A 15,143-nucleotide genomic window follows, 5' to 3' on the forward strand; every position below is an offset into this window, starting at 1 on the left:
TGTTCCAGAGACCACGCTCGTCAAGATGAGAGGGGACCCAGAGGACCGGTGATGCAGAATTTTGGTGTCTGTGTTAGCAGGGGGAAGATTCCGTCGACCCACAGAAGATTTCTTCTTGGCTTCCAGTGCAGGGTGAAGGCAGACAGCCCCCAGAGCATGCACCACCAGGAAACAGTCGAGAAAACCGTCAGGATTAGGAGCTACAATGTTGCTGGTAGTCTTATTGCTATTTTGTTGCGGTTTTGCAGGCGTCCTGGAGCAGTCAGCAGTCGATCCTTGGCAGACGTCGAAGAGGGAGATACAGAGGAACTCTGGTGAGCTCTTGCATTCGTTATCTTAAGAGGAACCCACAGGAGAGACCCTAAATATTGGCTACCTAACCAGGTAAGAGCCTATCAGGAGGGGTCCTTTCAAAGCATTCCCAGAGGCCAGGAGAGGATACTCCTCTCAGGCCCTTAACACCTATTTCCAAAGGGAGAGGGTGTAACACCCTCTCTCAGAGGAAAACCTTTGCTCAGCCTTCCTGGGACTAGGCTGTCCAGACGACAGGAGGGCAGAAGCCTGTCTATGGGTTGGCAGCAGCAGTAGCTGCGGAGAAAACCCCAGAGAGTTAGTTTGGCAGCACCCGGTGTCCATGCTGGAACCCCGGGAATGCATGGGATTGGCACTCCAATACCAGATTTGGCATTGGGGGACAATTCCATGATCTTAGACATGTTACGTGGCCATATTCGTAGTTACCATTGTGAAGCTACATATAGATATTGACCTACATGTAGTGCACATGTGTAATGGTGTCCCTGCACTCACAAAGTCCGGGGAAATTGCCCTTGTTGGAAAATGGGTTATTGGTAGGGCAGGTAGGTACCTACACCTAGCAACAAGCCACAAACCTCCACGTAAGTACAGTTAGGTCTCAATAAATTAATCCCAGCTCTACCCTTGGTAGCTTGGCATCGAGCGTCAAGGCTTAACTTAGGAGACAAAGTGTAAAGCATTCAAATATCACAAAACAGTAATTAAATAAAACACAGGAAACAGTTTAAAAATCCAAAACCAATTTATAAAAATAGCTTATATTTTTATCTTTAAAATGACACAAAAACGATTAAAATCGGTTCAGGGGAACCGGAGATATGAATTTTTAAAGTATTATTATTTTCTAGCGCTTAGAAACAAAAAGCGCCAATCGGGTCATCTGGTTGCACCAGGACCGGGGCAAAGTCAAACTTTCAGGCCGACCGCGATGGAGCCCTGCTCGGCTACAAGTCGCGGGAGGCCTCGGTTAAAAAGTTACCTTCTGACTTAGTCTTTATTTTGAAGTTTTTCTTCACCGGGACGAACCTGCCAGTTGAATCCGACCTCCTGGAGCCCTTGTCCGGATACGCGAAGTCGGTTTCCTCGGTGGTGATTTTTACCTTCGGACTTAGTCGTTTTTTCGAGATGAAAATCCTTCGACCGGGGTAAACCTGGATCTTGATCCGACGTCCGTGGAGCCCTTCTCGGATACGATGGCTGGAAGGTCCCGGTCAACTTTTTACGTTCGGACTTAGTCTCTTTTTTGGATGTTTTTCTTTACCAGGACGAACCACGAAGTCAGGCCGGGTCGCGGTTGAGGCAAGCCGGCTAGAATTTCCACGTCGGGTCGGTCACTTTATGGAGCTTTTTTTCAAAAATTCTCCAATCTTTTCCAAACTTCTGGGGCTTCACCCAGATGTTCTTTTAAGGTTCTTTTGGGGTCCACAGCTCACCCCAAGGGTCCAGAAGTTCTGTGATGGTCCTTGGGGGTGCGGACTTCAACTCCCAGAATGCACCTGGCGCAAACTCCTTTTTGGCCACTGGACAGTGGTCAGCTGGTCGCTTTCTTCAGGAGTTGGTGCAGGGGACTCTGGTTTAGCAATTTTTCACCTGTAGCAAACAGGGAGTCCCTCCTTGAACCAGTTGAAGCCAGGCAAAGTCCTTCTTGTGGTGAAGCCCAAGTGTGCAGCTGGTGCAGTCCTTCTGAGTGCAGGGTCCAGGTGCAGGCCAGGGGTCCAGCAGGGCAGTCCTTCTTCTTCTTTAGTTCCTTTCTTGTTGAATTCTGGAGGGGATCTGAGGCGTGGGTGCAGGTCTGCCAGTTTTATCCTTGCTCCTGGGTGAAAAGCAGGGGGGCCCTGGTTCTCCAATCAGGGACAGGGTCGTCCCCCTGTGATGACCACTTCCTGGGAAGTGTGGCAAAAATCCATCCCAGAAGGCAACAGTCTCTAAAAATCCAAAATGGATGAATCTGATTTTTGGAGGAGAGATCTGGCTGAGCCCACCCACTGGTGTGGCTAAAAATCATAAACACACCCCTCTCCTGCCCTCTCCTAATCTAATCAAGGGGGCACCTAATTGTCTGGGGTTGCAGGATGTGGGGGTGTTGCTGGGTGCTGCAAATGTCCTTCTCTGCCTTTGAAGACCAGTTTGGCAGCCCTCCCCCTTCCTGCCTCACCATCTGCTGAGGGGAGATTCTCTCCCCCAAGCACATTCCTTTGTGTGAAGTCAGGCCACTTCACACCTCATTAAAGTAGCCTGGCAGAAGCTGCTGCAGGCTGGCCAATCAGAGCACAGCAGCAAAAACAATGCAGAGCTGAAATTGGCAACTTTTTAGGTAAAGTCTAAACTTTTTACCTGCACTAGTTATATTAAATCCAACAACTGGAAGTTGTGGGATTTATTATAACAATCAATTTGATACCAAATTCTTGGTATGTAACATTTAAGGAGACTTTAAAATTTAAAATAGAGTCTGCCCATTCTAGCCTATGAAGGCCATTTACTTCAATGAGGGAAAAACGAATTTGGCTGTTTTTACCTCACCAGGGCTTATAAATCTATTTTTATAAAGTCCCTGCTTATAGTTACATGGCACCCAGCCCTAGGGGCACATAGGGCACACCTTAGGGGTGACTTATATGTAAAAATAAGGTAGTTTAAGACTTTGGAAGTACCTTTAATTCCAAAGTCGAATTTGCATATAACTTTAATTTAAAAGCAGCCAGCAAGGCAGGCTTGCTTTTAAAATGACACTGGGCACCTCAGCAATGCACCTAGGTGTGCACCACCTATGCTGTGGTCCCTAAACCTACATGCCCTACCATATACTAGGGACTTATAGGTAGGTTAACTTAGCCAATTATAATTAGCCTAATTTGCATATCCATTTTACACAGAGCACAGGCCCTGGGACTGGTTAGCAGTACCCAGGGCACCATCAGAGTCAGGAAAACACCAGCATAAAGTGGAAAATGGGGGCAAAAAGTTAGGGGGCCTCTGCAATCAGCCCCAGTTTCTCACAGCCCTGAACAATGTGGGGGCACCATGGCTAGTGCCAGGGTGCCCTCACACTTAGTAACTTTGCACCTAACCTTCACCAAGTGAGGGTCAGACACATAGGTGACTTATAAGTTACTTAAGTGCAGTGTAAAATGGCTGTGAAATAATGTGGACGGTATTTCACTTAGGCTGCAGTGGCAGTCTTGTGTGAGAATTGTCTGAGCTCCCCATTGGTGGCAAAAGAAATGCAGCAGCCCATAGGGGTCACCTGGAACCCCAATACCCTGGGTACCTAGGTGCTATATACTAGGGAATTATAAGGGTATTCCAGTGTGCCAATCAGAATTGGTGAAAATGGTCACTAGCCTGGAGTGACAACTTTAAAAGCAGAGGGAGCATAAACACTGAGGTTCTAGTTAGCAGAGCCTCAGTGATACAGTTAGGCACCACACAGGGAACACATACAGGGTACACTTTATGAGCACTGGGGTCCTGGCTAACAGGATCCCAGTGACACAGGCAAAACCAAACTGACACACAAGTAAGAATGGGGGTAACATGACAGGCAAGAAGGTACTTTCCTACAGATGGTGGTGTGTGGAGACTGGCGTTTGGCTGGGGGTGTGCATGGACTGGCGCTTGGCTGGTGGTGTGCGTGGACTGGCGCTTGGCTGGCGGTGTGCATGGACTGGTGCTTGGCTGGCAGTGTGCATGGACTGGTGCTTGGCTGGCAGTGTGCATGGACTGGCGCTTGGCTGGCAGTGTGCATGGACTGGCGCTTGGCTGGCAGTGTGCATGGACTGGCGCTTGGCTGGCAGTGTGCATGGACTGGCGCTTGGCTGGCAGTGTGCATGGACTGGCGCTTGGCTGGCAGTGTCCTTGGACTGTCTATTGGCTGCCAGTGTGCTTGGACTGGCTATTGGCTGGCAGTGTGTGCCAGCTGGGGCTTGTCTGGTGGTGTGTGTGAGCTGTCATTTGACTAGCGGTGTGTGAGTAGTGGCTTGCTGTTGGTCACTATACACACTGCTAGCCAAATGCCAGCCTGTACACTCCGTCAGTAGCCAGCCGGTGTGATTGCTGTGTCAGTCATGTGGACATATGAAAGTGATGGGCCCTTGAATAGCACTGTCTGTTGATGTCAATGTTGTAATGGGCTGGGCCAGTGGCTGCCCGTGTGAATTGTCTTGTGTGTGTCATGTATGAAAGGTGTGTGAATGGCATGTAAAGAGGTTTTCTTACCTTAGAATAGATAGCAAAGAAATGCCTCCCTGGAGGTGGGTCTGCAAAGCGATTTTACACGCAAAAGTCCTGCAGGACCGAACAGGCAATTGCCCGTCTCGATGGTCCTGACTGTCCAGGAAGTAGGGCTTGGTAAGAGAAGCCCACATTGCTAGCAGGCAGATGTCCAGGTACTGTAGCTCTGCATGCTAATGCGGTAGATGCAGCCTTAACTCCGGTGGAATGAGCATGCAAACCCTCAAGGGGTTGCTTTTTGCCAGTTAGTAGTTTGTAATGCAAATCATTATCAATCAGGAGATGGTTCGTTTCTGAACAGCCTTCTCCTTCTACACTCCGACATACTACATGAAGAGTTGCTTGTCCACCCAGAACTCTTTTGTGCGGTCAAGGTAGAACGACAATGCTCTTTTTTTGGGTTCAGTCAGTGAAGTCGCTCCACTTCCTTAAAGGGCTGCAGCGGAGCGGGAAAGGTCGGCAGGGTGATGGACTGGGCTACATTAAAGGGAGGTGTGCGAGGGGGGAAAGGCTTTCAATGCCATATTGATAGTTTGGCGATCAATTAGGTTGATATGGAGTCCACATTCAGTCGAAGACCAGAAGCCTTGATTTCCACCTCTAGCAGATGGCGGCCCCATGCCAGGTGGGACACATCTATCACCACTGTCAGATGTGGTTGAGGAAGAGAGCGAGGTCTGCTGCTGGCACAATCATGGTTCGTTAACCACCATTGTAGATCTGCCGCTGCATAGGCCAACAGGTATGAGTCAGCAGTAGAATGCAGAAGGCCATGAGACCTAAGAACCTCAGTGTCAGTCCCACCGAAATCCAGGATAAAGGCTGAAACATCAAAATCATAGCCTGAATATCCTAGACACGATGTTCCGGAGGGTAGGCCCGGAACTGAACCATGTCCAGAACACCTATGATAAAAGCATCTGGGAGTCAGGTACGACTATGGCATGTTTAGAGTGAACCCCTGAGAGTGCAGGAGGTCAATCATATTGTGGATATGGGAGGCCACGGCCTGGGGCAAGCCCACCTTCAATAGCCAGGCATCAAGGTAAGGGACAACTGGAACTCCTGACCTTCCCACATGTGCTGCAACCACCACCATCACCTTGGTGAATACCTGAGGGGCACTGGAAAGCCCAAAGGGGAAGCACAGCGAACTGATGCTTGTGGCCAAACATGAACTGCAGGTAACGCCTGTGGGCAGGCAGGATGGGAAAATTTTTGTTGGAATCCTGCAAGGCCAGCACTACCATTCAGTCCCCAAAGTCAAGGGCAGACAGAACCTGAGCCAATATGAGCATCCTGAATTTCTCCTTTTCTAGGAAGAAGTTGAGAGTGCAGGTCTAGAACAGTGTAGAGGACCCTACACTTTTTTGGGCTCCAGAAAGTAGCCGGAATAGCAACCATGACAATCTTCTTATGCCGACACCTTCTCAATGGGTCCTTTGGCCAAAGGAGTCTGTACTTTCTGATGGAGCAGGGAGAGTTGGTCCTCTGTTATTCATTCATAAGAGGGTGTCAATGGGTGGTGGGGTTTTCAAAAAGGGGATGGAATACCAATGCTGACCGATACGGAGTACGCACTTGTCTGTTGTTATGGACTGCCAGTGGGTCAGATGATGGTGGTTTCTACCAGCCACTGGGTGCCTGTGATAGCATGAAGAGTAACTAGAGTTGTTTGGAGGATGCAGCTGCCCCTGGGTGGCAGACTGGGTCATCCTCAGGCTGGTGGTTCCACATGGTCTGGCCACAAATAGGCTGCAAAGCAGGTTGGCCTTGGTGGCAAGGCCGGAATGGATGTAGGTTGTAGCCCCTACTGTAGCCACGGAAGGGGTGAAAGGCATCCTGGGGTTGGCAAAGGGCCATGAAGAAGCCTAAGGACCAGGCAGTAGCCCAACTGTCCTTAAAGCACTTCAGTGCAGAGTTTGCTTTCTCACCAAACAGATGGGAGCCACCAAATGGCAAGTCGATAAGGAAACCTTAGACATCCACCCCCACACCCAAAAAATCCAGTTATCCAGCCACTTGGATTCCCTATGTGCTGGAGTGGTAGGTAACACTCCAGGGTTGAATTTGGAGGTGGAGGCATGGACCACTAAGTTCTCTGGGGTAGGGTGCTGGGTGAGTAACTGGGGTCCCCAGGAGGAGTACAAGGGTGGCAGGCTACTGTCCTGTGTACAGGAACTCTTGTGCAGGACATGGACCAGGACCCAATCAGGACGAATGTAATGGGTTTTTAAATGTGAGGAGAGGGTCAGAGGGGGCAACTCGCAGCTGAATCACCTCTGTCAAGACGTTTGTTTTGGCTGCAACTGAGGGCAGTTGAAAGGCCAGGACCTCGGCCTCCCTCCGCAGCACAATGACAAAGGAAGCCCCTTCCTCCATCGCCAAGGTAGGAGAGACCAAGCAAGACCAAGGCAGATTCCAGTGGATTGGATATAGCATCCAGTCCACTGGAATCTGCCAGTTCCTCGTACCAGTAGCCCTCGGGTTCATCAAAAGGGTGGGAGTAATTATAACGGTCCTGCCATCCCCTCCCTATTGGCTCCCTCGCCAGGTCTGTTCAAAGAAAAAGGAGCAGGCTCCGACTAGAAGGGCATGGTTCTGGGTGGCACTGGAACTGGCATTGCAAAATGCCTATCCGGCACTGTATCGCAGTCAGGTATGACGATGGGGTCAGAAATGCTGCAGGGTATCAGCAGCACCAGAAACAACACTACTGGAGTGACTCAGAGGAAGGTCATGGACTTGCAGGCAAAGCCGCTCCAGATCCAGCACAGGATCCAAGCGGCTTAATGGTGCTGAGGGCGAACCCACCGGTGGGAATCTAGAGGGGTCGGGCCATCAAAATATGAGGTGCATGACCTCACAAAACTCCTTGAGTTGAGCAGGGGTTGCTCCGGGCACAGGCTACATAGTGGAAATGTGGGAGCAGGGTCTTGATTTGTGTTGTCGTTCCTGTAACTTGTCTGAAGATTTGCACTGGTGGGGTAAAGTGAAAAAGCACTTCAACTTTTTCTTTTTGTGAGACTTAGCCAACAAAGACTTCAAATGAGATGACGAACGTCAAGAGCAGCTCTGTGAATGGTCCCGGAACCTTCCATGTGACTGGGATTTGGATTGTTGCTGGGTCGTCCGACGTCGGGTGGCAAGGAGCTTCAAGGAGAACTCCCCACAATGCCTTCTGGTGCATGGCATGGCAGTCCTCACAGGTCTTGCAGTCATGTACCCTCTTCCAGCACCATTGACAAACCAGGTGTTAGTCTGTCACAAACATCTGCCTGTGACAGGCACCACAGGGTATAAAAACCCATTGTTTTTTAGGGGACATCTCTAGCAAACCAGGAGACAAAGTCTTGAAAAAAGGCATCAACACATTTTCAAAAATGGTCAGACAAAAAATGACTGGCAGTAGCTCTCACCAGATCTGCACCGACTGGTGCGGAAATAAAAGGGGTGATGTCTGCCAGCTGGGTTGAGGCCTACATACGCATCGTGCATGCCACTTCCAGTGTGAACGACGCAGATGTGGAGCTGAATGCCATGAACTACTGGTGTGCAGAGATACTACTCAAAATTTTACAGATTTAGTCTGATGACAGGGCATTATTTTAAGGTAAGGAATCTAGAGCTAGAAGTCCCTATTAGAAACCCAAACTACTTTTTGAAACTACCCATCTCGGAACCATTAGAAACAACTTACTTACCCTCAGCAATATCAAATAGTATTTCCCATCCTTCAACCCCCCAAAAAATCCTTACTATCCATCCCAGATGCCCTATAACTCTTTACTACCAAACCTGAATACAAAAAAACCCCACTACCTCTATATATTACACATCCTTGAAACCTAAAAACAACTTACTACCACTAAACACAACACATCATTGGGCCCCAATAACTCTAATGCATTGTGTGTGTAAAGTATTAACTTACTCTGTTTTTAACCATGTAGTAGTGGAACATGAGTTATAAAAAAAAGCTCATGAGTTTTGATGGATCAGCTGTAAAGGTGAATTATCAATTAAGAAAATCACAACAGAAATATTGCTTTTTCAACAAGTGGAATAATTCCACTTTAGAGCCCTTCACAGTTTTATTTTATTAAAACTGTTAGAATTAATACATTGTGAGAATTATTCTACCTTTAACTTTCCCAATAGAATAATGATTGGGGAATTCAGGGGAGGGATGTTGCAGAAGGAGAAGCCAAAGAAAAGAAACACCTACTTCTGTAAGAAGTCCTTAAGGTCCTGCAGAATGGAGACTTTTGCCGGTACTTGGCGCTTTATGTAAATTTTGGGAAGCGGCACACAGATCTCAAGAAGCCTGATGAACGTATAGCTAAAGACACAATGGAAAAACGATTAGAAAAAGAAGGCACTACTTAAATCAATTACTGTCAACTATCCTTTGCAATTCAATGTAGATAATGATCCCATTACTCACCAGTAGTCTTCAGTCAGGAGTGCAATGATAAAAGACTCAGATCACACAGGATGGTGGGAGTTTTGTAATCCATGGCTGCATTGAGTGAAGGTAGCAGTTACTTTGCTAAAGATCACAATTAAGTAATCACAGAATCACTCAACCCCCTTTCTTTGGGAGAACCCATGGGAGAGATTTTGCTAACCACTACCCAGAAAAGCCAGACCTGCACAACTGATTTCAATCCAATCCATTCGATTTCACACAGGAAGAAGCACTTAAAACCTCTTAGGATCCATGTAGTCAGCTATGCTCATAGGATCTCCGTCAGCTGAGTGTGAACTTAGTGATCCTAGATCTGGCAGGTGGCATTTGACACAGCTGTCCCTCTAGAGACTCTTCCCTCACATAGACCATTGCAGCTATCATTTTAAAAGGGTTCACTTTATGCAATTAGTCCACATGGACTCCTTTAGCTCTCCACTACCCCTAATCGCCTTTGGTGTTCCACTAGGATTTGTTCCAGATAAAACGCCATATGGTCATTATGTGAGCCAATTCATAATAGTTAGGACACTGGAGTAACTTTTCATGTGTATGACTAAGACACTCAAAGTTTTATCTAACACCAAGGAACTAAAAGGAAAGTATTCAAACATGTAAATGCTAGAGGAGCTGTGGAAAAATAGCGAATGGACTAAATGTTTGGTGGTTCAGACTCATTTTCAAGCTTTACTAGAAGAAGATTCTAGGGTGAATCAAAATATATTGGGTATCCTGTGAAGGACGATTGATGCATTTTGGTTTTGGGGATAAGAGATTCGGGGCTAGAGAAAATAAGTGGGCAATATAGGATCTTGTGCTCACTTATGCTGCGAACTTTGAACCTGAAGACTGCTTGAACAAGGGGAAAGGGGCATGCACCATCAATTAGTGCGCATGCCATCATTGCCAAGGAAACACTAACACACTGAAATGAGTCTTACAGGGAGGGGAAAGGGGGACTAGACGGATGAGGAACATGATTGAACCAACTAACAGAACACATTCAATAGCTTTGTATGTTGCTAATTTTGAACCTGAAGACTGCTTGAACAAGGGTAAAGGGGCATGCACCATCAATTAGCGCGCATGCCATCCTTGCCAAGGAAACACTAACACACTGAAATGAGTCTTACAGGTAGGGGAAAGGGGGACATGACAGATGAGGAATATGATTGAACCAGCTAGCTGAACACATTTAATAGTTTTGTATGTTCAATTGTTTTACAAAAAATATTTTAATTCACTTATGACATCTGTAGGAAACCAGACTATTTGCAGGTTGTTCCCCCCACTTTTTCCACCCAGCTGAACCACTAGCTGCTGGTTTGTGACTGGTAGTTCACTGAGTCCCTGTGCCTCAGTTCCAGTGCTCTTTCCTTAAAACAAGGTAATGTCTAATTGTAACCTAACTGGCAAGGGCCTTAGCAACTCTGTATGTCTATTGTAAATTGTACCCCTGGTACCTAGGGCATGGGTATTAAAGGGGGTCGCTAAGGGCTGCAGTATGTAATATGCTACCCTAAGGGACCCACAAACAAATTGCATGCAGACTGCCATCGCAGAATGTGTGAAATAGTGCAAACCATTTTGAAAGCTCAACAATGCACACACCCTGTTTGCAATGCTCATGGCCACTGCATGTAATGTATGTAAGTCACCCCTACAGCAGGCCTTAGAAACTGAAGGCTGGAAAAATTATATTACATGTGAGGGCACGTCTGCATGAGTCCCTAGGATTCATCTGCTGGGAACCAAAGAAGGATACACAAAGTGGAGTCACCGGGAGAACAGAGGACTTAACCAACACTTGGTGCCAAACCCTACCCTGCTGCTGGAACTGCGACAATTGCACCGACCCAACTCATCCAAAAGCTGTGCATACTCCCATGGAGGACCGTCCAGCACTTCAACACCAAGGCAGCATCTCCCTTGGAGTGGAGGAGCCACCCTCCGGTATCTGCAGGCACCAACTGCATCTGTCTGATACACTGTTTTGCTGGCCATCTGGCTCATGAGGTACTATCATGCCAGAAGGAGGTTTTGAGGCTCCACAAGGTCAGCTGCATCTCTATACTAAGTTTCGAGAAGATGGAGCCTCCAGGAGCCCCCCTACACCAATAGCCTGACTACCGGGTGTAAGAAAGTGCCCCTTTTTGACATGGTCACCCCTACTTTTTGCCTGATATTTGATGCAATTTTGACAGGTGTGCCCTGGGTTCCTCCTAACCAGGTCCCCAGTGTCAGATCTCTTTCCTTAAAACTAGACAACTGTTCCCCGATTGACAATACCTTTTGCACCCCTGTAAGACTCTAGTAAATGGTACTCTTTGTACCTAGGGCATGGGTACTAAGGAGGGTCCCTAAGGGCTGCAGCATTGTACTGTGCCACCCTAAGGGACACTCACTACAACTCATGCAGACTGTCATTGCAGGCTGCATGACATGGTGCAGATAAAAGTGAAAAAACGACATGCTGCAGACACAGCATGCAGTATATGTAAATCACCCCTACAGAACGCCTTACAGCCCGAAGGCAGTGTACATTAAACCAGATGTGTGAATATATCTGAATTAGCAGTTATGCCCCTTTGATGTCTTTACAAGTGACCAGGGAACCCATCTTAGTAGGTACTAGGCACTGGTCATAACGAGCTTCCCAGCTACATAACTGCTTCACTGAAACCAAAGGTGTTTGGTACCAAACACCTCGCATTAATAAACCCACACTGGTTCCAGTTATGGATTTATTCATACATGCACCCGGAGGAACTCTTTTAAACCTACGAGCCTTCTAGTGGGTTGTATGACACAACCATGCATGCCTGAACCACACATGCCTAAAAACATGGTCTTTATCATGACAGCGTCTTTACCACGCATGCCTTTACAACAAATTTTGTTGTAAAAGCATGATCGGTAAAGGAATATATGTGGTAATCAAACCCCTACCCCTGCCCACTAGCACCCAATACCCCAGCCCTGCAATCCACCCCGCCCCAGCCCTTAAAACTTCCCGCCCCAGCCCTGAGCCCTAAAACCCTGCCACCTGCTAAAAACTACCCGGACCCCAGCCCCCCTGCCTTAAGCCCTAAAACTGACTCCCACCCCTTAAAACTGCCCCTCACTCCACACCCCTCCCTGGGTCTTAAAACAAGGCCCCTGCCCTTAAAACTACCCCAACCCACCCCCCGTCCTAAGCCCTAAAACTTACATCGCCCTTAAAACTACCCCGACCCGCCTGCCCTGAGCCCTAACACTGACCCTGCCCTTAAAGCTACCCCTTTCCCTCCCCGCCATGCACCCTGTTAAAAACTACTCCAACACCAGTTCCCCCACCATGAGCCCTAAAACTGACCACGCCCCTTAAAACTGTCCCTTACACCCCTGCCATGAGCCCTAAAACCCGACTGTTGCCCTTAAAACTACCCCAAACCCCACCTGCCCTGAGCCCTAAAACCCTACCCCCTACCACAAACACACCACCCCACCTCCCCCAAACTCGGCCGGAGCCTCACTTACCTCTCCTGGTCCTTTTGGTTGCTGATCCGCCCATCCACACAGATATATCGCTCTCTGCCTTAACCATGCATATGCTTGGTTAGGGCATATGTGTGGTTAAGGCAGCATCCTGGTTCAGGCAAGCATTGTTCCACTTGCGCCGAAAAGGCAGGCATGGCTCTGCCTGTGTTGTAAAGGCCGTTTCACCCTCAAGTGTGCTGGCTGACTGGTACAGTCCAGCCTACGACCACAGACATGCTTTTGACCCCCTAGGAGGTGAGAGACCCACTCTCTGAGGTCAGAAACAATGCCTGCTCCGGAGAAAGGTATTCACATGTGCTCCAGCAGGATGACTAGTGATTTAGCATATTTAGGCCAGGACTTCAAGGTCCCTGCTGTCTTTGATATGCAACCCCGGCATCCCCCAGACCTACAGCATGACACAACCTGCCCTGAGACCCATTGGGCACCAGGACAGCTATGTTAGGAGGTGTGGAGCACACCCAGGTGAGACAGACCCCCCAATGTGAGCTGGCATATGTGCCCCACTATGAAAAAAATCCACCATCTTGGTGCTGGCAGTATTAGAAATTCTGGGACCGGGTTATGCCCACTCCCCACAAGAAGTAGTCATACAGGGGGTGTAGTGAAATCAAGGGTAAGTAACCCATTGGCTACAACCCTTCACTCCCCATAACATCCCTAAGTCTAGTATTTAGGGGAGACCCTGGCACCAGAGAGACAGATTCTACTGACCCAAGAAGGAGGATACCGAAGAGCCACGAGAAGCAAGGACTGAGGAACAGCAACTGACTGCTAACCCTGCCTGCTGTCCCTGACAACTGTGCAAAAGATGACTCATTCTGCAGCTAATCAGCCTCCATAAAGCCTGGAAGGGCTGCCAGTACTTTGAAAAACAGCCAGCATCACCCATGGAGTAGCAGAGCTACTTCTCTGCACTTTTACCATCATCAAAAAGACTGATACAAGAGCCTCCACAGCGCGATCCGGCCGTACTGCACATGAACCCCACCCAGCCAGAGTGGTGGTGAACTGACAGTGCCTCTGTGGCACAGAGAATCTCAAAAGCTGAGCCCCACCTTGGGTTTAGCCGGACTGGCCCCCCAGTCCCTGCCTGCATTCTGTTACTGCAGGATAGCAGGAACAGTGAGAGTCTCTGGACTGCCACGACCAGATGCCTGAAAGCGCCACTGCTTCCGAGCCCCACAGCCAGAGGAGAAGTGGGCTAATAGTGCCTGCGGTGTCCTGAGACTACTCCACAGCTGAGCCCCACCTCCTCTTTGGGCTTGTCCAGATTGCTCACCCAGCCCCCAGCCTGTTTTTGCAGGAAACCAAAAACGTTGTGTGCCTCTAACAGCGCAACCCTTGGACATTAGAGGGCAGAATGTTCTAATAAATAAAACAAAGTCCTCACAGAGCCAGAGTGGGCTGAAATCTCCTCGGGCTCCATGAGGCCTTTGTTCACAGCTATTGCTGTGAACAAAACATTGGAATGTTGATGCTCCAGGCTTTTACCAGCCAGTAAAAGCCCAGAGCACTCTACTGTCTCTAAAGGAGCCCCCAACGTTCCAATGTTCTAATATTAATTAAAGCTTACGTACAAAAATCATGTGAAGACAAATTCTCAGGGCTCAAACACCCTTATTTCAAAACCACATACAGACCAAAGTCAAGCCAATCCATAAAAAAAAAAACGTACACTCCACAGTTTAGGGCCTTGTTTAATCTCAGATCAAAGTATAGACCTTCCCCAGAATCAAGGGCCCAACATTCACCAAACAGAATGTTATAAAGAAGCCACACCAGTTCCTAAGTGCCAGTCTTTATTATTCCATCTCCATTGCTCCATCAACAACTCTCCACACAGCTTCTCTTCACAGCCTCTCAACATTTCACTGTCGACTCCTATCATTCTAACTGTTAGAATGATCCATTCTAAGGGGTAGGGGCGAGAGGAACATACTACTCTACACAAATAATTCTGAACCTCAACGTGGGAACTTATTTATATAGGCTCCTCATATATTTACATTTTTAAAGTTATATACAACACAGAACTTTCATCATAAGCCAAATTTATGGAACTGTGCTTTCATAAACAAAGCACAGCTCCACTCCGACATCTGATTCAACTCCTAACTCCAACTCTCTGATAGCCTGAGGAGTAGTGAAGGTATACAAGTAAATACAGCTATGCACCAGATGCTTTGGAAAATTGATTAACCAGCCAGAAATATGATTCTCAACCAAGAACACTCCACTCTTAGTTCAGGACTGAGTCAGGTATAAAGAAAGTAAAATGTTATTTATCCTGTATCCATCTGTATGCAGCGTGCAGTGTTGCAGATTCAAATGCTTTGTAAACTCTTGCCATGTAGTGTTGGGCCACGACAATTGCAACTTGTTTTACTTCAAAGGTGTTGCTGTTTTTCCACCTACTGTGACCACCCTTGGTCCACAATGCACCAGCAGACGGATTGACCTCAGATTCTGACACCACTGTCAAAACTTACCTGCAAGTCGCGGCACTTCACGACAGATGAACTCCACATCCAGAGTGGCCCTGCTGTGCTGTTATTCTCACCTCTTTTATATCTGTTTT

At 47.9% G+C, this 15,143-nt stretch overlaps 1 protein-coding gene across 3 annotated transcripts in view; it reads right to left on the reverse strand.

Moving 5' to 3' along the window:
- PIKFYVE (phosphoinositide kinase, FYVE-type zinc finger containing) overlaps positions 1–15,143 on the reverse strand; it is a 1,212,885-nt gene that overhangs the window by 523,272 nt on the left and 674,470 nt on the right. For 2 of the 3 annotated variants that reach the window (XM_069225943.1, XM_069225940.1), the window contains one exon: positions 8,780–8,893. The exons of the other annotated variant lie outside the window; for it this stretch is intronic. In XM_069225943.1, coding sequence (XP_069082044.1) covers positions 8,780–8,893 — 114 coding nt within the window. The remainder of the gene's footprint in view (positions 1–8,779; positions 8,894–15,143) is intronic. 3 annotated transcript variants of the gene reach the window in all.

Source organism: Pleurodeles waltl, chromosome 3_1 (genome assembly GCF_031143425.1).
Source record: "Pleurodeles waltl isolate 20211129_DDA chromosome 3_1, aPleWal1.hap1.20221129, whole genome shotgun sequence".
NCBI lineage: Eukaryota > Metazoa > Chordata > Amphibia > Caudata > Salamandridae > Pleurodeles > Pleurodeles waltl.